This window comes from Lytechinus pictus, chromosome 5, assembly GCF_037042905.1.
Source record: "Lytechinus pictus isolate F3 Inbred chromosome 5, Lp3.0, whole genome shotgun sequence".
Classification (NCBI taxonomy): Eukaryota; Metazoa; Echinodermata; class Echinoidea; order Temnopleuroida; family Toxopneustidae; genus Lytechinus; species Lytechinus pictus.
In genome coordinates, this window is record NC_087249.1 from 25,133,829 (window position 1) to 25,160,521 (window position 26,693).

General features: G+C 36.1%; 1 protein-coding gene across 1 annotated transcript in view; it reads right to left on the bottom strand.

The window, feature by feature from the left end:
* The window catches only part of LOC129261629 (GON-4-like protein), a 57,686-nt gene extending 31,557 nt beyond the window's left edge, over window positions 1-26,129 (bottom strand). The window contains exons 1-6 of the mRNA XM_064100089.1: window positions 25,986-26,129; window positions 7,501-8,693; window positions 6,795-6,887; window positions 5,486-5,539; window positions 4,925-5,056; window positions 4,141-4,452 (exon numbers count right to left, since the gene is read on the bottom strand). Coding sequence (XP_063956159.1) covers window positions 4,141-4,452; window positions 4,925-5,056; window positions 5,486-5,539; window positions 6,795-6,887; window positions 7,501-8,589 — 1,680 coding nt within the window. The 5' untranslated portion in view covers window positions 8,590-8,693; window positions 25,986-26,129. The remainder of the gene's footprint in view (window positions 1-4,140; window positions 4,453-4,924; window positions 5,057-5,485; window positions 5,540-6,794; window positions 6,888-7,500; window positions 8,694-25,985) is intronic.
* Window positions 26,130-26,693: the final 564 nt, after the last annotated feature.

The following is a 26,693-nucleotide window of genomic DNA, read 5'->3' on the forward strand; positions in this document are numbered from 1 at the left end:
GGAAGTGCGAAGATGTTTACCTCGCATTTGCGTATCGCATTGCTCTCATTATTTACGTCTTTAAAATGGTAGTAAAATACGCTCAAAAATAAAGTGAGAAGAGAGGGGTACCGTGGGTTACTGGGTTGGGCAATGTAATTTAGATGTTACGAATTTCAGTTGATATTGTCATTTATTTTGTCAAAAGTAAAGTGTGTCAAACAATAATATAAAAATTCGATCGAAATTTAGTTTCATCTCGTCCCAGGCCCCAGCCTTATTATAGCTACATCTACATGAATTCATTGAATGCATTTCTGATGACACTGCCGTAGAACGAATTGAGAAAATTATTAAAAGATCACGTTAATAATGACAAAGCCACAGCCACAGGAATGGATTGATATAATGTCCAACTCATTTACTTACAGCAAAATGATTATTCACATTTATATTCCAATTTTACTCCATAATTTCCAAAGTCTTGATCTCTACATCGATCTTTTGAAAGTGTTGATTAATTTCGCGACGGTGTGTCTACCAAGTTCTGTGTCACTGCACTAGCGCTCGCCATGGCCACATACATAATACAAATCGCACATGGCATCAAAATCTATCCGAGTCTTCCAAAATTAGATGGGATCCAAAACCGATTTGAATGTTTTTTTTTTCTTCAGATATTCATTGAATCTGTTATAATTTTCATAAGTAATAATCTTTATTAATTTTATTCACGCTTTTTATCATATTACGACTCATTTTTTAATGTGAGTTATACGTACAGTGTATTTTCATTTGTATTGTTCTTTATTACTCTTTGCCTGCCAATTAAATAATGAACGCACCTGTCACCGTCCTGAGAAATGTTTTTAGTCATTACAGTGAATGCTTCATGAATTTGTTGTACAATTGCTTAACAACTCCCGGTAACAACTACGATTTAAAATAAAATATTATTTGAAATTAATTTGTGTAAAGGAGAAAGAGAATAATGGGAGGTGGTCGTGGGCAATATAAATGAAAATGATGGGATGTTTGTGACTTTGTGGGGGAGGGGATTGGCGAAAAGAAGTCAATGTTCGGAGCGAATTAAATTAATATTCTTTTATGGATGTGTCTACTGTGATTGTGGCTGCATAATCTTTATGGCGAGTGGAAAATTAACCCTTGGACTTGGTCGGGAGGGGTACGTGATTCAATAGATTTCAATAAAAGTACACATTCAACAAAGTGGAATTGACAATTCATTCACAGATATTCATTTCAGGGCCGCGGAAACAGGGGGGGGGGGGCTGGGTGGGCTTCAGCTCCCCCACTTTTTTTTCCAAAACCGTGTACAAAAACAGGACCACCTGATTGCTTTTTTGCATGATGGTCAGCCCCCCCCCCCCACTTTCAAGACCTTTCCGCGGCCCCTGCATTTCAAGTACGAATTATTGAAGTTGATATGTGTGAACGTTTTAGAGGATATGTATTTCGTTTGCCCACGCCCACATGAGTCGCTAGAATAATTTGAATATCGCTGGATGAATTTTTCAATTTCACTTATGTCGTTATATATGTTTTATATCGGAATTGTGTTTTATATATAGAGAGTTATCTTTACAACGTCGTTAGCCTAATTACTGCGAGTGGATTATATTTATGAAATGAGTTGGAATGTGAACGAGACGCCCCAAAGCCGATGGCACGTGATCTAATTAGTATTCACTTTCTGGGTTGAGCCAATCATTGTGCTTGAAAACGGGTTTCCCCGAATTCCCGCCCTTGGAATGACTGTGTACCATGTGCGTGACCTGTTAACCTGTTGTATGAATGCGAATCAGCTGGTTTCGTGACCTCAAATATTCTTCATGTTGTTTACGCTGGATGGGGGCTATAAAAAGATCTTTCTGACTCTTTTTTTTTTTTCAATTTTAATAATCTGTTCGTGAATTTCTGTAACTTGAAAACTGATGCAATTTATTGAATCACGTACCTCGATCTTCCCACTCATGGTGCAAGAAAATATTTTTAAAATTCAAAATCGCCAAAATATACATGTAAAGAAAGATTATTCAGCCGTCATCATCAGTAGTAGTATAGACATGTCTATAAATATGCATTCGCTTCGAATATTGACTTCTTCACCAATCCCACACACACGTACGATCTCAACATCCCTTTGTCATTGTCCACGCCACGTCCCCTCCCCTTTCGCGCTCCCCCTTCGACCATCCTAGCTACAACCCCCCCCCCCTCTTCCTCTCTTTCACACACGCTGTATTTGTAGGCCTACATAGTGCATTATTTAAAAATACAAATCTGCTTTCCTGTCAATTAAGCTTTACTTTTAAAACATTTTAAATCGCAATTAATTATAATAAGAACAAAATCGTAATATTAAAGTATGATGAATGACTAAAAATATTTCTCCCGCTCGTGATGGACACGTTCATTATTTTATAGGCGAGTATAGAACAATACAAATGAACATAGCAATAATTGACAGTGATAAACGAATCTTGATTGGATATTATTAGTATTTTACATCATCAGCAGAAGTCTTAATTATGAGAGTTATAGTTTCAGTGAGTATCTGAAAACAAAACAAACATGCAAATTATATCGTCTCATGAATACCGATGCCCATTATTTGGAAGCCTCGGAAGTTTTCTTCCGAGGCTTCCAAACAAAGTCGGAACAATCTTTGGATTGAGTAAGGGCGTGGCGCGGCGCGCATGCGGTCCGTAGATGTAGTCGGTCATTGACACGCATTCACAAAATGAATCGCACTTTCTAAGGACGTAGCGATCTAGACATTGGAAAGTATGGAGTACATTATCGATGTCATTGATGTGAATAAATCTATAAACTGTAAGTATAAAATGAGATTGAATTTAAATCTTTTCTTTTGACCTTTTTCATCAGTACTTGCCTTTCTGCTTCAATCGATCGCAATTCGCGCAACCGTTAAGGCTGTGTGGCCGGAGAAGCATTAAATAGACATAAAATGTGGTGCATTTAGCAGCAATCTAAGCTCGTCGATATTGATATTTTCGATAGCTACCGCGCTCCGCGATGGAAGGGGAGACACCCCCCTCCTGCAACCCTCCCCCCGTGCGTGCTTCGCACGCACCAAGGCCGCTGCGCGGCTTGCGTATCATCGCTTCGCGCCGCCAAGCGTCAGAATGAACCTGGCGAGAACGTTGCATGAAGTACCTGGAATTTGCTTTTTAAAAGGGAAAGAATTGTGTTTCTGAGGCACAAAGTGCTTAAATTCACCAGGAAATATACTTTCATTGGTAGTGCATGCAACAATACCTCTCAATTATACATGTTAGAGATTTATGAGATTTTGAGTTCAATATTTCTGAATCAAATGCACAATACGTACATTAAATAATTCTATAGTAAAACTTGTGAGCATATACATGTGCATTTCTTAAAGTAGTTGCACTCACTTGCCACCCTTCCATCCACTGATTTTTCAACCCACTTCCAAGTCCATTTCTCACAAACTGAAGCGTCGATCCCTTTCACCCTCGCCTCTTCACCTCGATCAAGAAATTTCCGTTGAAAAGCCATAATTTTTCACAAACTTTTCTTGTTTTTTCGCTCGCACGAAAGAACTCCCGTATTGACAAAGCACCGTAATCACGCCTAGCGCTAACCCAGGGTGCTCCCGCCCGCGAAGGGCCTGAGTTCCCTGGGTTATCCTAGCGCCTGCATGCATGAATTGAATGCAGCCATCGCGCGCGTACAGAGTGCACGCTGTTTCCTCCATTGCAACGCGCGAACGGTCTGGTGGGTAATACAAAATGGCAGCGCCCATGATCAATACCGACCGTGTGCGATAAACTTCAAATAGCCGTCGAAGAATCAAGTTTTCGAATGCATGACGGCAATTTTCATAAAAAGTAACGACAGCAAGTTGCCAGAACTTATAACTTCGTGTGAATTTGGGCGCAATGTGCCCTTCATTTTCTAGCAATTTTTGCGAATAAGGCATTGAAAATAGACACCCTAACCCCTCTTAATTTTATACCGGATTTACATCGATATCAGATACCACCTATGTTGGTGAAAAAATATCGAGAACCCGATTAATATCGGGAAAATATCAGGCCTGCCTCATTTAGACATTATTCAATTCTTGAAAACATCAATTTGCATCCTCACCTGCTTTGTGACGGCTGCCAACTCCCTTAGAAACGCATCATCATCCCCAAGCCTGTCGGGGTTGATGGGAGGAGGAGGCGGTCCCATGGGTACAGGGGCAACCTGCATGTGTTTGGCTATGGGTCTGGGAATGGTCTTAGGTGTGTTTGTGGTGGGGGTGGGGGCGTGGTCAGGGGCTGGGGTAGGGGTGGGGCTGTCCTCCATCTCACTCTCAGTGATGCTCTGTTGTACGGATCGGGGCGGGGTACTTGCACACGGAGAACCAAAATCGCTCATCTGGGATGTGACACTCTCATAATCACTCTCCTCTCTCTGTGATGATGAAAATCAAATAAGGCTACTTTCATGTAATGTGAGAAATACAACTCGAAATATAATAGTCAGTGTTGAAAAAACAAGTCAGAAAAATGTAGGTTTTTTTTTCCTCTCACAGATCACATGATGAAAGAAATTTATTTGCATTGAATTATAATTGAAGGTGATCGAAGTGTCTCGCATCCATTCTTATTAAAGTATAAAGAACTATGATGTTATACATGTAGTTGGTTGAAATCCTTCACAACAAATGTAACTTGAATTTGATAACAAATACCCCAGAAATATTATACAGTGACATCAAAGATTACTCAATAAATATATATTTACTGTCATAAAAAAAAAAAAATTTACAGTGAAAAGACATTCTTGTTGAGTAATGTGTCTCATATAATGGCCAATGTTTGATAATTTCATTTTTTTGTTTCTTTGGTTTTTAGACCCAGATATTTGAGAATGAAGACCATACCATCATGAGTTCATCCAGGTTGGGATCATAATCCTCATCATCTGAAGAGGTATCATCGGAGAAGTTGATCTCGATGAATCCAGGAGTTGCTTTCTTGTTTTTCACAGGTGACAGCGGCCACACATAGGGCATCTAAGAGAAGAAATAATCGATTATCATACAGTATGTAGCATCACTGAAGCATTGTAACACAATAAGGGAGAGGTGGATGACTTCAAGATTATCTCCAACTCTACAATCATCACTAGATTTGGTTAGATCCAGTGATGCATTATTATGGATATAGAAATCCAATATATTCAAGGGATGGGGTGGTTTCCAATGACCGCAATGGAAGGGGTACATGCCTGGGTATATTAATTCAAACCCACATTCTTTCTTCTTTTGTTTACAAGTATATTTCATTGACCATATACCGAGAATGATCAGTTAAAATTATTATAAATGGTAGCCTGGGAACTGCATATTTAGTATTATAAATGAGTTCTAGAAACATAACATGTCAACTATCATGCATAAACAACATACAGAAAACAATTAGATGTAATCCCAAATACTTACATTGCCAACCTTTTCTGTTGCTTCTTTTAACTTTGCTCTTGTCAACTTTGGTGTCTAAAATAAAAGTGAACAAAAGTGATTAAAGATTAAAAAAAAATTATCATGGTTCAAAGTAGATATGGTACAAACTGAATCCTTTGCCCCAAATATATGACAATAATCTAAGGAGAACAATGGTCATAAAATATTGTATAGACTATAGTCATAATTCTTGTGTATGAAAGAGGTCCCACATTTTTGTGAGTTGGTGAATTTGTGAATCCTCGGACACACTTGACACTCTCCGCAGTGAAAGTAAATTACACTACATTAGGAAAGTACAATGAAAAGTCAGTCAGTTCAAAATCGTATACTCTTTTAGAGACTCATCTTGTGTTATAAAGCCAAGAATTGCCTCTCCCCACAAAATTAGATCTCATAAACCATATAAACGAAGATGTAACTTTAGATCATCCTCACAACATCTTCTCTCTCTTCTCTCCACCAATACAAATACCAAAGGTCATAGAGCCCTTTCGTTATCAGCCCATGTAGTAGAAGAATATATTAATTAGAATTTATTTGTGGTCATTTATCTTACAAATTATGAAAGCTTCATAAATTCTTCATTACAGTTATTAAACAGAGAGGGGTATTTCTGAGCACCATAACATAAATTGTGCTTCTTTTTAATTTAAGATCTCATCTTGATAATGACCTTACATGGGCTGTACTTGATTTCAATTTTCATTTAAAATTGGTCCCCAGTTTGCATGAATGAGATAAAGATTGGCCAAACAGCTTTGAATTCTAAATGAAGGATGCTGTACTTGTGCATTTGGAATTTGACTACAGAGCTCTTTTTATTCAGGGTTCCCACAGAAATTTGACAGAATTCCATGACTAAATTGCTGCTTTCCATGACTTCCTGTGAAGTCCCGGGAGTTGTAGAATTTAGGATGTCACAAAACTGGGAAAATGGAAATCATGAACACCATTTATAAAAGCAGAGTATGAGAGTTGCGAGACACAGCAATCTGGAAAGCTGCCATAGCCAAGAGGTAAATGCAATTCCATGACTTTTCACAAAAATTTTCCAAATTCCCTGACTTTTCCCTGACTTTCTATGAATGCAAATTTTTCCAGGGTTTTCAATGACTGTGGGAACCCTGTTATTTTGTAATCAGGATAACTACCACTTGTTGTAAAGTACATGTACGCTCTATTCCAGTGTTTTTGAGAATTTGATACACTTAAACATGCACCCACACACCCATAAAAGCACATATACATATTTCATAGCAAAACAAATTTAAAAAGGAGCACTCACATAAGGGGCAGGTTCTTGTTCAATCTCCACCAACCCAGCATCTTTCATTGTATTTCTCACCATTGACAGCACATGTTCGTTGGTTATCACATGCTAATGAAAAAATAATAAACGTAAGAGAAAGAAAACAAGGGGAATGAGTGAGAGAGAGAGAAAGAGAGACATTTTAAAATTTTGTTGTTCAAAACATATACAATTTTAAATCAATAGACATACATAGCATGATAAATCTTTGAACTTGAATTCCGTAGTTTCATTTTTTTCAATGAATACAAATAAAGCAAATCCATGAAATAGGAACAAAATTGAAATATGTTAGATTTGTGTAACAATCTGGAAGTCAGATATTATAGTAATTTATGTATTTAAAAACACTTTCTTTAGGTCCCTGACATTAACACAGACTGAAACCTGGGGGCCGTTTCATAAAGCTGTTCGTAAGTTAAGAGCGACTTTAAGAACGACTGGTGATCCTTTATTGTGGTAAATGGTATATTCATTGGCGATGGTTACGCGCGTAAGAAAGGTTCACCAGTCGTTCTTAAAGTCGCTCTTAACTTACGAACAGCTTTATGAAACACCCACCTGATGTGGTACTGAAGTTGAACTTCAAAAAAAAAAAAAAAAAGATATAAATACTTCTAAAAAAGTTGTCCAAACATGTCAATTCAGACTCTTCTTAATGGTAATGAAATACTTTACTTACGTGTAAAATGCTTTTGACATTGATGGCAGTTAGGTTGTTCTTTGCTGCATTTTCCTCCAGTTTCCTTTCTAAATCATTGTCAAGATCAAGTGCTTGGTTGACGACTGGCATCATGGTACGTTGCTTCTTGCGAGCAAAGGTAAGCTTTCTCTTCTTCCGCTTCTTAGATCTGATTGTCTTGGGACCAGTACTAGGAGTCTGGTTCAGGGACAAGTCTGTCTCTGTGGTCTCATTGTAACTGGTAGAAGGGGTGCAGTGACTGGCCGATGCAGTGCACTGGCTGGCTGAAGGGGTGGAGTGACTACCCGGAAGAGGGCATTCACTGGTAGAGGGAGTAGAGTCTACTGGCAAAAAGTCCCCCACGATATCTCCCTCACTACCCAAGTCTGCAGGAAGCCTGGTCCTGTCAACTTTATCAAAGGGCTTTATAGGAATGGCTCCCACACCTGGAGATCCCCAAGACCTTGGAGTACCAATGACAAGCTTACCATCCTCACTATACGCAGGAGATTCAGTCAACATGGGCTCATCCAACATCTCAGAATCCTTTCTCGGTGTTGATGGCTGGCTATCGAGTCCTTGATCAATGAGAATTTTCACATCCTCCTTCCCCATGCTAAGACAAGTCTCTTTAGCAGAAGACATGGACATCATTGGTTCTTCATGCTGGCTTGTTTGAACATTAATACAAGGGTCATCACTAGATGGATGAATACTGTGTATTTTGCTTTGCTCTCCTCCAAGGTCTGCAGTTTGCACATCTTTGTGAACTTCCGGAGGACAAGCTGCTACAGGTGTTGTAGCTACATCTTCCACAGTATCAGTATTCTTCTTTGCTTCAGGCTGGTGAGCTAAACCTTCAGAGAATTCCAAAGCTTTGAAAATTCCTACTCTTTCTACTTCATTACCACTTCCAATGGTACTCGTCTCTTCTGCATCCTGTAATGATTTCCCTGTATGGGCTTCTCCCTTCGCCTCTTCAGAAACACCTTGGGATTCATCTGGACATTCCTTGCCTTTACCAACAAGATCCAGGGAGTTGCTGTCTTCAGATTGTTCAGTCTGGTCCTTTCCTTTGTCATCATCCATGGTTATCCATTAACTGGTTTCAAGTGGTCAGAACTAGCATGATCATTGCAGGTATATATATCATCTTGGCACTTCAGAATGTTCTCTTCACCAGTGACCTGAAACTTGACATAGAAAACAATACCCTGGGATAATATTCTGAGGTCCATTTTATCTTGGATAAAATAATTCTTTTTGTTATCTCTGTTTCAATCAGTGAGATGAAATACCCTTAAAGGGATGGTCCGGGCCGAAAATATTTTATCTTAATACATAGTGTAGAATTCACTGAGCAAAATGCCGAAAATTTCATCAAAATCGGATAACAAATAACAAAGATATTAAATTTTAAAGTTTAGCAATATTTTGTGAAAACAGTCGTCATGAATATTCATTAGGTGGGCTGATGATGTCACATCCCCACTTGTTCTTTTGTATTTTATTATATGAAATTAGGTTTATTCAAATTTTTTCCTCCAAGAACTAGACAAATTGGATTGACAACTGATTCAGTGCATTAGATATTTATTGCTGCAACTTATTTCATTATAAGGGAGACATATTATTCGCACAAGTATGAAATAATGAGAAAAATATGATTTTATGTAATAACATAAGAAAACTGAAAGTGGAGATGTGACATCATCAGCCCGCCTAATGAATATTCATGACTGTTTTCACAAAATATAGCTTAACTTTAAACTTCAATAACTTTATTATTTGTTATCCGATTTTGATGAAATTTTCGGCATTTTGCTTAGTGAATTCTACTCTTTGTATTAAGATATAAATATTTTCAGCCCGGACCATCCTTTTAAATATCTCTCCAAAGTGGTATTCAGAAATCATTTTCTTAATTTTATCTCTGTAAGGCACACCAACTAATAACGCAATGTCCACTGAGAAACATTATTTATTAGCACTCTAATTTCATTACAAATTGAGAAGAGCAAAGGAGAGTGCATTTATTTCCCAGACTCAAAATGCGCTGCAACTGTACAGGGTTTTTTTTTTTTTATTGACAAATTTGCTGAATATGAAATCAAGTAGCGAATACAAATTACAAATATAAAGTATACAAGTCTCAATAATTCAATAGTAAATACAAAGTAAATAACATATGATAAATTATGGAAATTCGCAATTGTACCAGGTCCACTGCTTAAAGGGCAAATAGCAGGATATGCACAGTACGTTTGAGTAATTAACATAAAAACAATACCACATGGTCACATTTCAGAAGTTGGGTATGCAAAATGGTGGCAGATTAACAAATTTCCATGCAGTGCCATGGATAAATATACAGTGGCCTACACAGTACACCACTGTATATACATATTATGACATATAAAGGGACAGTGATCCCCATAGACTTTGTGTAAATAAAAAAGTGATAATTAGGACTATGCCATTAAACGGATACCGGTATGTATCTCACCGATCAAATAATGCGAGCGCGAGCTGAAAATTTTTGATATTCAGACCTAAAAAGGGATATTATAGGCAAATTTTCGTAATCATGATACATACCTGTCTCGCTTAACAAACAATGCGAGCGCATGATTTAAAGCCAATTCGCAATTTTGCGAACTGGCTTCAAATCACTGATTTTGAGACATTTACAAGAAATGACAAGGAGTGAGTCTGTGTCCAATGGTAAGTTTAGTCACTGTAGAGTACGCTTAATGTCTTTTTTTTACATGACGTGGTGCCTTTTTTACCAAAGAGTGACACAGTTTGTCACTGGTTTTTGAGAGGGAGTTTTTATCGACTGATGGTTTGGGTAGGAGTAGAGGGTAGCGGTAGTGAAGTGTAGTGGAGCCTACATGAACCAACTCACCCATAGTGCGAGGTTAGCTATACTAACCTCGCACTACAAACGTGATTTCACAATGGATTTTTGAAAGGTCGGTAAATGTCGCTTCATAACAGAAATAATATTTGCTGAAACTCTTTTTTGCTACTCACCTGGGCTCTTTCCGTTGAGTTGCTATACGTTTTTTTATTTTGAAATATATATTTTTAAATATAAAAACATAAAAAAAAGAGCAAAATTGCTGACCTCAACCTGGAAAGTGGGTTTGCGTATTCCTTCCACAAAGATAAAAGGAAGCTCTATGGTGGCGCTAATAAACTTCACTCCAGTACCTTAATTCAGCTCGTCGTTGGTATTTTATAACTGTGTCTAAATTTATTGTATGCAAAATTTCTGTGTTTGCTTGATAAAATATGCCAATAAATGCAATACCTTCAAAAACATACTTTTATAGTAGAGGCGCTGGTCCAAAAATTAGGGATTGTCCCAGAAAACAAGGGTATCCTAAAAAACCAAGACAAATCATATCATGATAAATTGAGATTGTCCTTGTTTGGGGGACAGTTTTTTTTTCACTTACCCCTGCGGGACATAGAAGGCAATTACGGGGATTGAGAGTGCTAAAAATAGATTCAATGACCTAAATTCCCTCCAGTTCACCGTCTACTTTTCATGACTTGCTGTCTTCCAATAATCTTGTTATGAAACTACCTCAAATGAGGTTCGCAGGCTCCACTCCACTTCATTACCGCTTCACTATGCTCCACCTACCCGACCATAAAGGTGGTGAACTAGCTCTGATACTCTGAGTGACAAAGGTGGGATTTTATGGGGGGGGGGGGAATATAAAACTTATGCAACAATACAACCTTTAAAATGTTCAATAAAAACTAATATTCTTACTTTTCACTTCTTTTCCATGCTTCTATCATTCTCAAAATTGGTGATTTAGAGCCAGTAACATTTTCCTCACACGTATTAATTCACTGCCGATTCCAAAACATAGCAACCGCAAACTGCGCATGTGTGGAAATCGCAGCTCAATTCATGAATATTCATGAGTAGGACTATATATCGAGATCGTTTCGCATTTGCATCAGATATCTTTATCCACCAACCACAAAGTTAGTTCCAATCTTACTAAACCTGTTTCACGAAAGGCTTCCTAACTATATTACCTCGATATCGATACTATCGGTAAAAAGAGCAGACGAGACATAGCCTTAGTCACAAAATAGCATAATTTTCAAAAAGAAAAATTATGACAAAATTTCAAATATTGTGATGAATTGGGAAATACATCTTTTCAAAATAATAGCACAGGTAAATTATGCATCATACATACTTAGACCATGAAGACTGGAGCATTCAATTGCTGACAAAATTAAATTATGATTAATTCATTTTATGACTAAAAAAATCACATGTGGACGTTGAGATGGGTACCCACAGGATATCCAATTTTTATAGTTTACGTAAGTAAACCATAACGATTTGCGTTGTAAAATGATAATTAATTTAAATTAGAGAATTTATCCAAATGTTAATAGGGGTCTGAAAATGACAAATTTATACGAGTCCAGTTATGGATGGCCTGACGTTGTAGAATCTTTATCGATTAAATTATTTTACTATTTCAAAATGAATGGTATTGTGGCGTTTTACCAACAGTTTTTATAGTTTCTTTGTATTGCAATTATCATTGAATGCATTATCCCACTTGTTTTGTGATGTAATTTCAACCTCTTTGCTCAGATGATTGATTACGTAAGATTATAATTTTCAAATTTCTAGGCACTTTTGCATGTCATAGTCTACCCACGTGATGCCATACGTCATTAAGAAAGCAGTTATGACAGTTTTGAAGGTGTCATAAATATTTAGTGAGGTTGTTGTACCTGATCTTGGCAGAGAGGGCTTAGTGCAATAGTTAGCGGACAAGTTGCTCACTATCTCCGATTCAAGAAGTTAAGACTTATGACGGTGTTGAGAAACGGGCCCCTGAGCTGAGCTGGAGTCCAGATGAAACATTTCCATTGGATTGCGCGAAATTTCAAACTTTGATGAAGATAAAAGGAAGCTCTATGGTGGCGCTAATAAACTTCACTCCAGTACCTTAATTCAGCTCGTCGTTGGTATTTTATAACTGTGTATAAATCTATTGTATGCAAAATTTCTGTGTTTGCTTGATAAAATATGCCAATAAATACAATACCTTCAAAAACATACTTTTATAGTAGGGGCGCTGGTCCAAAAATTAGGGATTGTCCCAGAAAACAAGGGTATCCTAAAAAACCAAGACAAATCATATCATGATAAATTGAGATTGTCCTTGTTTGGGGGACAGTTTTTTTTTCACTTACCCCTGCGGGACATAGAAGGCAATTACGGGGATTGAGAGTGCTAAAAATAGATTCAATGACCTAAATTCCCTCCAGTTCACCGTCTACTTTTCATGACTTGCTGTCTTCCAATAATCTTGTTATGAAACTACCTCAAATGAGGTTCGCAGGCTCCACTCCACTTCATTACCGCTTCACTATGCTCCACCTACCCGACCATAAAGGTGGTGAACTAGCTCTGATACTCTGAGTGACAAAGGTGGGATTTTATGGGGGGGGGGAATATAAAACTTATGCAACAATACAACCTTTAAAATGTTCAATAAAAACTAATATTCTTACTTTTCACTTCTTTTCCATGCTTCTATCATTCTCAAAATTGGTGATTTAGAGCCAGTAACATTTTCCTCACACGTATTAATTCACTGCCGATTCCAAAACATAGCAACCGCAAACTGCGCATGTGTGGAAATCGCAGCTCAATTCATGAATATTCATGAGTAGGACTATATATCGAGATCGTTTCGCATTTGCATCAGATATCTTTATCCACCAACCACAAAGTTAGTTCCAATCTTACTAAACCTGTTTCACGAAAGGCTTCCTAACTATATTACCTCGATATCGATACTATCGGTAAAAAGAGCAGACGAGACATAGCCTTAGTCACAAAATAGCATAATTTTCAAAAAGAAAAATTATGACAAAATTTCAAATATTGTGATGAATTGGGAAATACATCTTTTCAAAATAATAGCACAGGTAAATTATGCATCATACATACTTAGACCATGAAGACTGGAGCATTCAATTGCTGACAAAATTAAATTATGATTAATTCATTTTATGACTAAAAAAATCACATGTGGACGTTGAGATGGGTACCCACAGGATATCCAATTTTTATAGTTTACGTATTAAAGTAAACCATAACGATTTGCGTTGTAAAATGATAATTAATTTAAATTAGAGAATTTATCCAAATGTTAATAGGGGTCTGAAAATGACAAATTTATACGAGTCCAGTTATGGATGGCCTGACGTTGTAGAATCTTTATCGATTAAATTATTTTACTATTTCAAAATGAATGGTATTGTGGCGTTTTACCAACAGTTTTTATAGTTTCTTTGTATTGCAATTATCATTGAATGCATTATCCCACTTGTTTTGTGATGTAATTTCAACCTCTTTGCTCAGATGATTGATTACGTAAGATTATAATTTTCAAATTTCTAGGCACTTTTGCATGTCATAGTCTACCCACGTGATGCCATACGTCATTAAGAAAGCAGTTATGACAGTTTTGAAGGTGTCATAAATATTTAGTGAGGTTGTTGTACCTGATCTTGGCAGAGAGGGCTTAGTGCAATAGTTAGCGGACAAGTTGCTCACTATCTCCGATTCAAGAAGTTAAGACTTATGACGGTGTTGAGAAACGGGCCCCTGAGCTGAGCTGGAGTCCAGATGAAACATTTCCATTGGATTGCGCGAAATTTCAAACTTTGATGAAGATAAAAGGAAGCTCTATGGTGGCGCTAATAAACTTCACTCCAGTACCTTAATTCAGCTCGTCGTTGGTATTTTATAACTGTGTATAAATCTATTGTATGCAAAATTTCTGTGTTTGCTTGATAAAATATGCCAATAAATACAATACCTTCAAAAACATACTTTTATAGTAGGGGCGCTGGTCCAAAAATTAGGGATTGTCCCAGAAAACAAGGGTATCCTAAAAAACCAAGACAAATCATATCATGATAAATTGAGATTGTCCTTGTTTGGGGGACAGTTTTTTTTCACTTACCCCTGCGGGACATAGAAGGCAATTACGGGGATTGAGAGTGCTAAAAATAGATTCAATGACCTAAATTCCCTCCAGTTCACCGTCTACTTTTCATGACTTGCTGTCTTCCAATAATCTTGTTATGAAACTACCTCAAATGAGGTTCGCAGGCTCCACTCCACTTCATTACCGCTTCACTATGCTCCACCTACCCGACCATAAAGGTGGTGAACTAGCTCTGATACTCTGAGTGACAAAGGTGGGATTTTATGGGGGGGGGGGAATATAAAACTTATGCAACAATACAACCTTTAAAATGTTCAATAAAAACTAATATTCTTACTTTTCACTTCTTTTCCATGCTTCTATCATTCTCAAAATTGGTGATTTAGAGCCAGTAACATTTTCCTCACACGTATTAATTCACTGCCGATTCCAAAACATAGCAACCGCAAACTGCGCATGTGTGGAAATCGCAGCTCAATTCATGAATATTCATGAGTAGGACTATATATCGAGAACGTTTCGCATTTGTATCAGATATCTTTATCCACCAACCACAAAGTTAGTTCCAATCTTACTAAACCTGTTTCACGAAAGGCTTCCTAACTATATTACCTCGATATCGATACTATCGGTAAAAAGAGCAGACGAGACATAGCCTTAGTCACAAAATAGCATAATTTTCAAAAAGAAAAATTATGACAAAATTTCAAATATTGTGATGAATTGGGAAATACATCTTTTCAAAATAATAGCACAGGTAAATTATGCATCATACATACTTAGACCATGAAGACTGGAGCATTCAATTGCTGACAAAATTAAATTATGATTAATTCATTTTATGACTAAAAAAATCACATGTGGACGTTGAGATGGGTACCCACAGGATATCCAATTTTTATAGTTTACGTAAGTAAACCATAACGATTTGCGTTGTAAAATGATAATTAATTTAAATTAGAGAATTTATCCAAATGTAAATAGGGGTCTGAAAATGACAAATTTATACGAGTCCAGTTATGGATGGCCTGACGTTGTAGAATCTTTATCGATTAAATTATTTTACTATTTCAAAATGAATGGTATTGTGGCGTTTTACCAACAGTTTTTATAGTTTCTTTGTATTGCAATTATCATTGAATGCATTATCCCACTTGTTTTGTGATGTAATTTCAACCTCTTTGATCAGATGATTGATTACGTAAGATTATAATTTTCAAATTTCTAGGCACTTTTGCATGTCATAGTCTACCCACGTGATGCCATACGTCCTTAAGAAAGCAGTTATGACAGTTTTGAAGGTGTCATAAATATTTATTGAGGTTGTTGTACCTGATCTTGGCAGAGAGGGCTTAGTGCAATAGTTAACGGACAAGTTGCTCACTATCTCCGATTCAAGAAGTTAAGACTTATGACGGTGTTGAGAAACGGGCCCCTGAGCTGAGCTGGAGTCCAGATGAAACATTTATATTGGATTGCGCGAAATTTCAAACTGTGATGAAATCTCAAATCTAGACCTTGACAGCTGCTAGCTGGCAGCCGTCTGTTTTGAGTAGTTTTTTAACATTTTTTCTTTTTTTAATTTCTCCTTGTACACAGACGGCTCGCAATCGTGCAGCCACCATGAGGGTGTTAACGATGCAAAATCCCCCCGATGGGACTTATTCGATCTTTGTCTCTATTTCATAAAAATATATAAAAAGAACTGGACCAGTATAAAGATTATTATTCCGCTTTGGCCTGAAATGCACCAAAACAAAGAAAAATAAACTTAAAGGAAAAAAAAGTGACTTACTTCGGCTGTCGCGCAACTCCCACTTCCCTATAAATAAACATATGGCCATTGAGTCCCTGACCCTGTACAGATCGAGTTAGAACTTCGGTCTCTGCAATTGGCGAGTGGAGCCAACGGAGTTCAACAGAAAAACCAACAATATAACAGAGAGCGAAGCTTTTGGTCTAATCTAGACCTAGACTCGGCATTATCCTTGTTTCACTTAAGTCACCACTCCATCCATTCAATGACAATGATTCATTCACTGCCGTATATATATATGGTTGGAACTACCCCTTATTGACCACCTAATTTTCTCAGCATCGTATCTGCGAAAATATCAGTTTTACCCAGTTTTCGTCTCATTTGTGCAGAAAATTGAGCAGATCAGATTCCCATGTTTCGATCGGCGACTCCGATTCAATTCGCGTATATATCGGCGAACAACGAATGCGACGATTTTACAAGTTACATTTGCACCCTTCTTTTGAAACCGACCACCTGCGATACACTAAGTTTACGGTTGATTCTTGTCGACGGTGGCAAAATATTTTGACTCTTCCAAATCAGTTCTGTGATGTCAACGTACATGCTCACTACTTCCACTGCGAGCTCCGGCATATGATTCGACGATTGACGACGGATATTTGTTCTAAAGCCGAGTCCTATCAGATTTCTTGGTATGAACAACGGTATTTCGGCGGGGTTCTGGTCTAGTCAAAAACAATTTTGAGAAATTCTACTAAATTTGTATCTTTTCCCCCTTCTTTTTCTCTCGCAAAATCAAATCTTACCGTTCCTATGGACAGTGCTGCGCCTACTCTCCTGCGCGTATCGTTTGCAATACGCAATAATTTTAATGCGCGCAAGGTGGTCGGTTTCAAAAGAGGTGGTCTCACTATAATAATTTTGTCAGTGCAGTGACAGTGGTGACTTCTTTTCCTCTCCCATTGACTTTGTACACAACGAGCGCACACTCACCTACCCAGCCCCAGGGAGCTCCCTGGGTTAAAGTAAACACTCACCTACCTCGGGCGATGTTCGTGCAGGCTCCACTCCACTTCACTACCACTACACTACGCTCCACCTACCCAAACATCGGGACCGTGAACCATTTCGGATATACCGAGTCACAAAGGTGGGATGGCAATCATGATAATCGTAAAAATTAAACAAAAAAAATGTAACGAAAAAGATGATTGACTTAATATCTTACTCTACACCCGTATTTCACTCTGTTTTCATCCTCCGGTTATCCTCAAAATTGGTGATTTTGGGCCAGTATCTTTTTCCTCACACGTATTATTCAAGGCCGATTTCAAATCATGGCATGCGATCGCGATCGGTTTGGAAGCTCCTTGGTTTGACCTGCGACCATGGGTGGAAATCCCAGGGGGGACGTGTCCCCCCTACCAAAAATAGTAGGGGGGACACAATATCAAATGTCCCCCCTACTATTTTTGGTCTTTTATGATGGAGAAAAATGCATCATTCACATTCGAAATAATAAGTGTGTTTGGGACTAAATGACCTTACATTTTGGGCGAAAACCTTTGTTTTTTTGCTTGTCAAATTTTCCATAGTGAATAAAATAAGATGAGGGGAAAACTTGGAAAATAAAAAGAATCTTTCATGTCACTATATAAAATTTTCGCTCGCGCTTCGCGCTCGCATTGCCTGTTAGGTGGTTTTCAATATTGAGCTTAAATATCATGTTTGTAAGTCAATATACATTATACATTTTATCTTGGAAATCAAACTTTCATTATTTTGTGTGATTTACAAACGGATTTTTTTTAAAGTGATCTGTAAAAGTTACAGCTTTTATGGTCTGAATATTGACATTTTCTACTCGCACTGAGCGCTCGCAAAATTCGATTTATTCAGTACCTATTATTTTTGTGTATTCCATTTAGTTTGAAAATATCCCTTTTCAAGTCTGATTGTCAAAACGTAGCAGATAGTGCTACTCGTATTTTGATTGGCGATTTATGTATGTCTCAATATTGATTTTCATGAGTTTATCAAAGATTTTGGCTCGCGATTTGCGCTCGCATTGATGGTTAAAATGTTTTAACTGATGCATTCTATTCCTAATTACAAAAGTGCTTGAAATGTCCAGTTTTCAGGCCATAATATCATCAGATTTCTCGCCCGCATTATGCATTGATAAATAAGATATCAATTTAATGATTAAATTGTCCCTTTTGTTTCATCTTGCGCTTAGTAAGAGGAATAGGAAGATAGTCATCATTTTCATATGACTTGTCCTAAGGATGTCCCGGTCCTATGTCAAAACTCAAATAATAATGAAAAATATCAGGTCTTATCCACCTCACAATTTTCCTACAAAGTGCTTGAAATATATAGCTGAAATTGACTCTTTTTTTCAGATCGGAATATCAAATAGTTTAAGCTCGCGCTTTGCGCTCGCTGATAGATGTGTAAAATGCCGAGATTCTAGGTCTAAATCTGAAACACGCTCATGTTTATTCAGATATTCAATTTGTTCTCTATTTAAATCATTATCCAGTTTCAGATCACAATATCAAAAATTTTCTGCTCGCGCTTTGTGCTCGTATTATTAATGTAGAAAGATCCCCTATTACTCATCCTTTTCATGATTTACAAAACATGAGTAGAGTGTCCCGTTTTTAGGTCTAAATCTCGAATTTTTCTGCTCAAGCTTCGCTTACATCAATTGTTTAGTTATAAAGCTACCCTGTTCACGATTACAAAAATTGATTAAAATTTTCGATTCTTTTTGAAAAAATGTCAAAAATTTTCAGCTCGCGATTCGCGCTAGCATTGATTGTTGAAATATGTAACGTCTTCATGGCTTAGTGCAAGCAGTCCTTAACAAGTACCCTTTCGATCAATTCAAATTAAACATATATGAACATTTTCTGGCTGCATTTTGCACTCGTTTTATTAATGTAAGGACCGGGTGTAAGAAAGACCCCAATTTACTCATCCTTTTCATGATTTACAAAACATGAACAGAGTGTCTCGTTCTTAGGTCTAAATCTCAAAACCTTCCGCTCATGGTTTGCGTTCGCATCAATTGTTTAGTTATATGTTTAAGTTACAAAAAGTGCTTAGAATTTCCAGTCTTTAGGTAAAAATTTCAAAAAATTTCAGCTAGCGCTTCGCGCTCGCATTATTTGATTGTTGAAATATGTAACGTCTTCATGGCTAATTGCAAGCAGTCTTTAACAGGTACCTTTTCCATCAGTTAACCTCTGCTCGCACTTCACAGTCGTAGTAAATATTTAGTTGTGTATACATCTTTTTCAGGATAACAAACATTGCCCAGAATGTTCAAATTTTAGGAAAAAAATACATAAATTTTCCAAAAAAAATTTGCTTGCGCTTCGCGCTCGCATTATATAAATAAGGACAATGATATCATATATTTATGTTGATTTATAAGGATAAAGCTAAAAAGTGACCATGAGGACTACTCCTTCAATGAAACAGACAAAAATTACCTTCGAGCTGCCGATCGGGGATTAACATATGACTGAAAATGTTTTCGCCCCCCCCCCCCTATTGGCGAAGGCTGGATCAGCCCCTGTTGTCCCCCCTACCTTTCGGGACAGATTTCCGCCCATGCCTGCGACCGATCACATGCGATGATTTGAAATCGGCCGTGAATAATACGTGTGAGGAAAAAAATTCTGGCCCAAAATCACCAATTTTGAGGATAACTGGAGGATGAAAACGGAGTGAAATACAGGTGTAGAGTATGAGGCGCCGAATGTACCATTATTATATAGAACAATTATTTGTTATATAATCATTATTTATTAAATAATAACTATTATTTATATATAATTTACATTTTATTTGTAAATAACTACTATTATATAAAATATCATTTCTAATTATTTATATATAATTCCAAGTAATACTTCATTAATAATAGTATCGAAATCATGGTCAATGTAGAGTTGTGGATTTGTTTTATATGTGAAATATGCTTCAAGTAATAAATAAATAAATAAAATAAAATGACCTGATACTTTTACTCATTGAACAGTTTTAGAATGATGGTAATGATAATTATTACACCGAATACGGTATGCCTACTTGTTGATCTTATTTTCAATAATTATCTCGTTACACTCTTAATCGTCTTATGTATAAGAACGAATGTACTACGTGCATGCCAGTATTTTGTATTAATTTTGTCTCCTTGATTATTCATATTTGTAATTTGTATGTTTGCATGTAAACAAAATGAATTTCCATTAAGTTGGACAATAAAACATAAAACATTTGTAAATAATAATAGTTCGACATTCCATTATTTATAAATAATGATTATTTGTTTTTCATTATTTATAAATAATGATTATTTGTTTTTCATTATTTATAAATAATGATTATTTGTTTTTCATTATTTATAAATAATGATTATTTGTTTTTCATTATTTATAAATAATGATTATTTGTTTTTCATTATTTACAAATAATGATTATTTGTTTTTCATTATTTATAAATAGTGATTATTTGTTTTTCATTATTTATAAATAATTTGTTGAGTTTTCCATTATTTATAAATAATGATTATTTGTTAAATAATGAAAACGTCTACTTCATTATTTATAAATAATTTTTTCGAGTGCACCATTATTCTCATTATTTATAAATAATCATTATTTAATGTTCGAGTTTTCCATTATTTATAAATAAAGATTATTTGTTAAATAATGAAATATCTACTTCATTATTTATAAATAATAATTTTGTTTCAATATCCCATTATTTATAAATAATCATTATTTATAAACAATTTTTACAGTTTGCCATTATATACAAATAATCATTATTTATATACAAATAACCATTATTTATTAAATAATGCCATTATTTATTAAATAATGCCATTATTTATTAAATAATGGAAAACTCGCTATAACATGCAAATGTGGGACCGCCCATGATATGAATATTCATGATGCGATTTCCTTTTTCGTGATTTTTCTTCACAAATTTTTGTCCATTTCCTCTTCATAATGACATTTCTTGAAGCAATTTTCTAGGGATATGGTCTGATTGTAATATTCTTCATTTTCTATATAACTTCGTCTTCGTAGAAATATCAAAAAGTGTAATTTTATACGATTTTTCCTACAGTTCACAATCCCCATAGGCGCGCGTGTACGGTAGGGACAACCGGTGAATCGACGGAGTGCTCTTCATCGAAATACTACGTTGGTTGGTCCCCGGAAGGGGCGGGCGGAATTTAGCCCGAATCCTCGATGGAAGTCGATCAAGTGCATATGAGCTGAGAGAGTGAAATATCAGTGTACTTGTACAGGCCCTTCTACTTTTTATAAATATTTCTTGTTGCTTTTTTTGTTAAGTTAATTTTTCCTGGTGTAGAGATAAGTTTCAGTTCTAATAATGCACTTCAAATACATTTTGGAGTGTCTGTTTGAGGCGTTTGGGGCGATTTCACCCTGGCCCCAAAATGCTCGCAACGACAATACGGGGGCATGATGACCCCTAAATTTTTAAAAACTTATTTTTCTATTGAAAATTATCATAAAATTCACCAAAAGTGTGCACGAAAGCCTTCGTATTTCACTTTTAAAACTCCGAAAAGTGCCCAAATGACAAGCTTGGTCGCTTCGCTGTGTCGCTTTCAACTTGAGAACGTTTACGCGTCTGCTCCCCCCCCCCCCTCCTCCGAAAGAAATTCTGTATACGGCCATGCTCTAAAGAGCCTGGCACATTGATTTATGTATACTTTCATTTTCATTATTTTTATCTCATTATCAACATGGCCTTACGCAGAATTTTTTCCAGGGGGGCCGGGGCCGGAGCATGACGCGCGTAAACTTTCTCAAAAAAATCTTGAAAGCGAGACAGCCACGGGACCAAGCCCAAATGACAAGCTTTGTCGCTTCGCTGTCTCGCTTTCAACTTGAGAACGTTTACACGCGTCTGCCCCCACCCCCCGAAAGAAATTCTGTGAACAGCCATGCTCAAAAGAGCATATGGCACATTGATTTATATGTACTTTTCATTTTCATTATTTTTATCACATTATCATCATGGCCTTACACAGAATTTTTACCGGGGGGGGGGGGGGGGGCAGCTAGGACGCGCGTAAAGTTTCTCAAAAAAATCTTGAAAGCGAGACAGCGACGCGACCAAGCTCAAATGACAAGCTTGGTCGCTTCGCTTTCTCAAGATTTTTATGAGAAAGTTTACGCGCGTCCTGCTCCCCCCACCCCCCCCGGAAAAAATTCTGCGTAAGGCCATGATGATAATGAGATAAAAATAATGAAAATGAAGTATACATAAATCAATGTGCCAGGCTCTTTAGAGCATGGCCGTATACAGAATTTCTTTCGGAGGAGGGGGGGGGGGGGAAGCAGACGCGTAAACGTTCTCAAGTTGAAAGCGACACAGCGAAGCGACCAAGCTTGTCATTTGGGCACTTTTTGGAGTTTTAAAAGTGAAATACGAAGGCTTTCGTGCACACTTTTGGTGAATTTTGTGATAATTTTCAATAGAAAAATAAGTTTTTAAAAAATTAGGGGTCATCATGCCCCCGTATTGTCGTTGCGAGCATTTTGGGGCCAGGGTGAAATCGCCCCAAACAGACACTCCAAAATGTATTTGAAGTGCATTATTAGAACTGAAACTTATTTCTACACCAGGAAAAATTAACTTAACAAAAAAAGCAACAAGAAATATTTATAAAAAGTAGAAGGGCCTGTACAAGTACACTGATATTTCACTCTCTCAGCTCATATGCACTTGATCGACTTCCATCGAGGATTCGGGCTAAATTCCGCCCGCCACTTCCGGGGACCAACCAACGTAGTATTTCGATGAAGAGCACTCCGTCGATTCACCGGTTGTCCCTACCGTACACGCGCGCCTATGGGGATTGTGAACTGTAGGAAAAATCGTATAAAATTACACTTTTTGATATTTCTACGAAGACGAAGTTATATAGAAAATGAAGAATATTACAATCAGACCATATCCCTAGAAAATTGCTTCAAGAAATGTCATTATGAAGAGGAAATGGACAAAAATTTGTGAAGAAAAATCACGAAAAAGGAAATCGCATCATGAATATTCATATCATGGGCGGTCCCACATTTGCATGTTATAGCGAGTTTTCCATTATTTAATAAATAATGGCATTATTTAATAAATAATGGCATTATTTAATAAATAATGGCATTATTTAATAAATAATGGTTATTTGTATATAAATAATGATTATTTGTATATAATGGCAAACTGTAAAAATTGTTTATAAATAATGATTATTTATAAATAATGGGATATTGAAACAAAATTATTATTTATAAATAATGAAGTAGATATTTCATTATTTAACAAATAATCTTTATTTATAAATAATGGAAAACTCGAACATTAAATAATGATTATTTATAAATAATGAGAATAATGGTGCACTCGAAAAAATTATTTATAAATAATGAAGTAGACGTTTTCATTATTTAACAAATAATCATTATTTATAAATAATGGAAAACTCAACAAATTATTTATAAATAATGAAAAACAAATAATCATTATTTATAAATAATGAAAAACAAATAATCATTATTTGTAAATAATGAAAAACAAATAATCATTATTTATAAATAATGAAAAACAAATAATCATTATTTATAAATAATGAAAAACAAATAATCATTATTTGTAAATAATGAAAAACAAGTAATCATTATTTATAAATAATGAAAAACAAATAATCATTATTTATAAATAATGAAAAACAAATAATCATTATTTATAAATAATGGAATGTCGAACTATTATTATTTACAAATAATGAAGTATTACTTGGAATTATATATAAATAATTAGAAATGATATTTTATATAATAGTAGTTATTTACAAATAAAATGTAAATTATATATAAATAATAGTTATTATTTAATAAATAATGATTATATAACAAATAATTGTTCTATATAATATTGGTACATTCGGCGCCTCATAGTAGAGTAAGATATTAAGTCAATCATCTTTTTCATTATATTTTTTTTGTTTAATTTTTACGATTATCATGATTGCCATCCCACCTTTGTGACTCGGTATATCCGAAATGGTTCACGGTCCCAATGTTCGGGTAGGTGGAGCGTAGTGTAGCGGTAGTGAAGTGGAGCCTGCACGAACATCGCCCGAGGTAACACTCACCATGTCCATGCTCTCTCATCGACACACACGAGAAGAGAGGCGACTTATTTCAGGATAAGGCCCTAGGCCTAGACGGAAAGAGTTCCATATGCACCCCCCACCAAAAATAACAAAAGATTGTTGAGACTTCTGGTTCGTTCACTTTAGATTTTTCTATCATTTTGCTGTTGCTTACCGGCTTAGTTGGGACTCGAACTCACCTCGTTTGATCTGCAGTCAAGACCTTTCCCGCTTTGCTAGCAAGAAGCGCTGATACCGGAAAGGGTATTTTTACGATTATCAGCCGATAGTTTGACTAGTCTTGACTCGCAGACCCTTTACTGACTAAATAAACCGATGTCTATGGACAATTACACGCACAAGATCTCGCTCGAAATTTGACGTAATAAAGCCATATGAATATGATTATGAATATATTTTATTTCCACTTCCCCATTATAATCATAGGGTGTCTGAAGCCACACTGAAAAGTGTCAGCATAAAACAGGCTAATTTAGGGGAAAATATGGCACATTTTTTCGGGGAAGTTCAGGCTACTAGAAAAATGTGATCTGAATTGATTATTAACTTGTGTTTGGCATGTATGGAAAGAGAAAATTCAGGGGCTTCTTTTGACAGTAAGGACAAGTTTATATGATCATTTTAAATAAGGATTTAGAGATAAATTGCAAACCCTTAATTTTGTGTGTGTTGAAATTGCCATTTCTCTATGCGTTTTCTATGGGAAAATAAAATTTCTGTTTTGCACAATTTTTTTCACTTTGTCGCAATTTTTCATTGTGATCTGGTTTCCAAATCTTTATAAAAATCATACCATCAGATAGAGCATGAAAAATCCTATTGGACTCTTTATGGACAAGTTTTTGGCATTAATAATAAATTTATAACAGCTCTCGGAAGCTAAAAATTTGGATTTGTGTGTGTCCATTTCTTAACTACACAGTCTATGGCAGAGAAATGCTGAAAATTTACCTAATTTCATTCTTCTTTTTTGCAGCCAATAATTTGATTTTTTTCAAAAATGTTACATTTCTGTCAGTCTGAAGGTAATTTCTCTTCAAATTCACAAAGAAAATGTGATATTTTCTTGAAATAAGAAAAATTATTTTTTTCTCCAGACACCCTAAAAAATAATCATGAATATATGTTCGAGGGCTAGATATTCTGTCTCTGAACCTTCTCCATGTTTTTATTTTCAATTTTAGTGGGGGGTGCATATGGAACTCTTACCCCTGGCCCTAGACTCTAATCAAATTGTTCCATTAATTGCCTTGGGCTTGGCTTGTTGGCATTGCATTGACTTCAACTTTCAAGCTTCCGCCCGGCCCGGCCCAGCGGCAAACTATGCCGCCAAGCCGGGCCCAGATTAGCGTAAGGCCGCTCAGCTCAGCTCAGATCGAAATGAAAAGAAAAAGGGCTTACCGGTATAGCGGTACGGGTACTAAAAATTAAAGGTCATATTACTTAAGCTTGGTTTGATTTTATACTTACGAATAGCGAAGCATTATGGGGTCAGCTGGGAAGGTTTTTTTTTAGCCAAGACAGCTGCAGTTTTCCAATTAATGTCATGAAATTTCGACTCTTTATTGCCTGACTGCCGTTTATATCTTTCATTCAGCGCGCCGGTAACGAGACATTTGCCTTACTTTCTTTTTGGAGCAAATAGGATTCGACCCCGACACTCGCATCAGCTCGGCCAACTAGGAGGTTATATGCACGGTGTATATATGGGGGGTGTTTGGGGTGTGTGTGGTTGCATGCTGTGTGCATTTACTTCAATGCACACACCATGTTCCTTTCAATAAAGGAATATTTAGCGTGGATCAAATTTTTGATAATCACTTGAAGCCTATTTATACCGCAAATCAACTTCTCCAAATAATAGGCCCTTGATAGGTTATTGTGCACGCTATACCAACAAGTTGGAAAAAATTTTAATAGTTCAATAAAGCTTAAAAAAATGATTTCGTAGACTTTGGGATAAGTATGAATATTGGAAAACAGCCAGAGGAAACAGTTTTTAAGGTATAGAAATAAAAAACAATTTATAACTTGTTTATTACCAATCTACAAGAATTATACAAATTAACACTCAAGGATGGTCACAGTGAATTTAATTTTACTGATGTAGAAATTTGTTAATTATTTGGATATATCAGGAATACAACTCTAATTATAAGAAAACAAAGGGATTTTCAG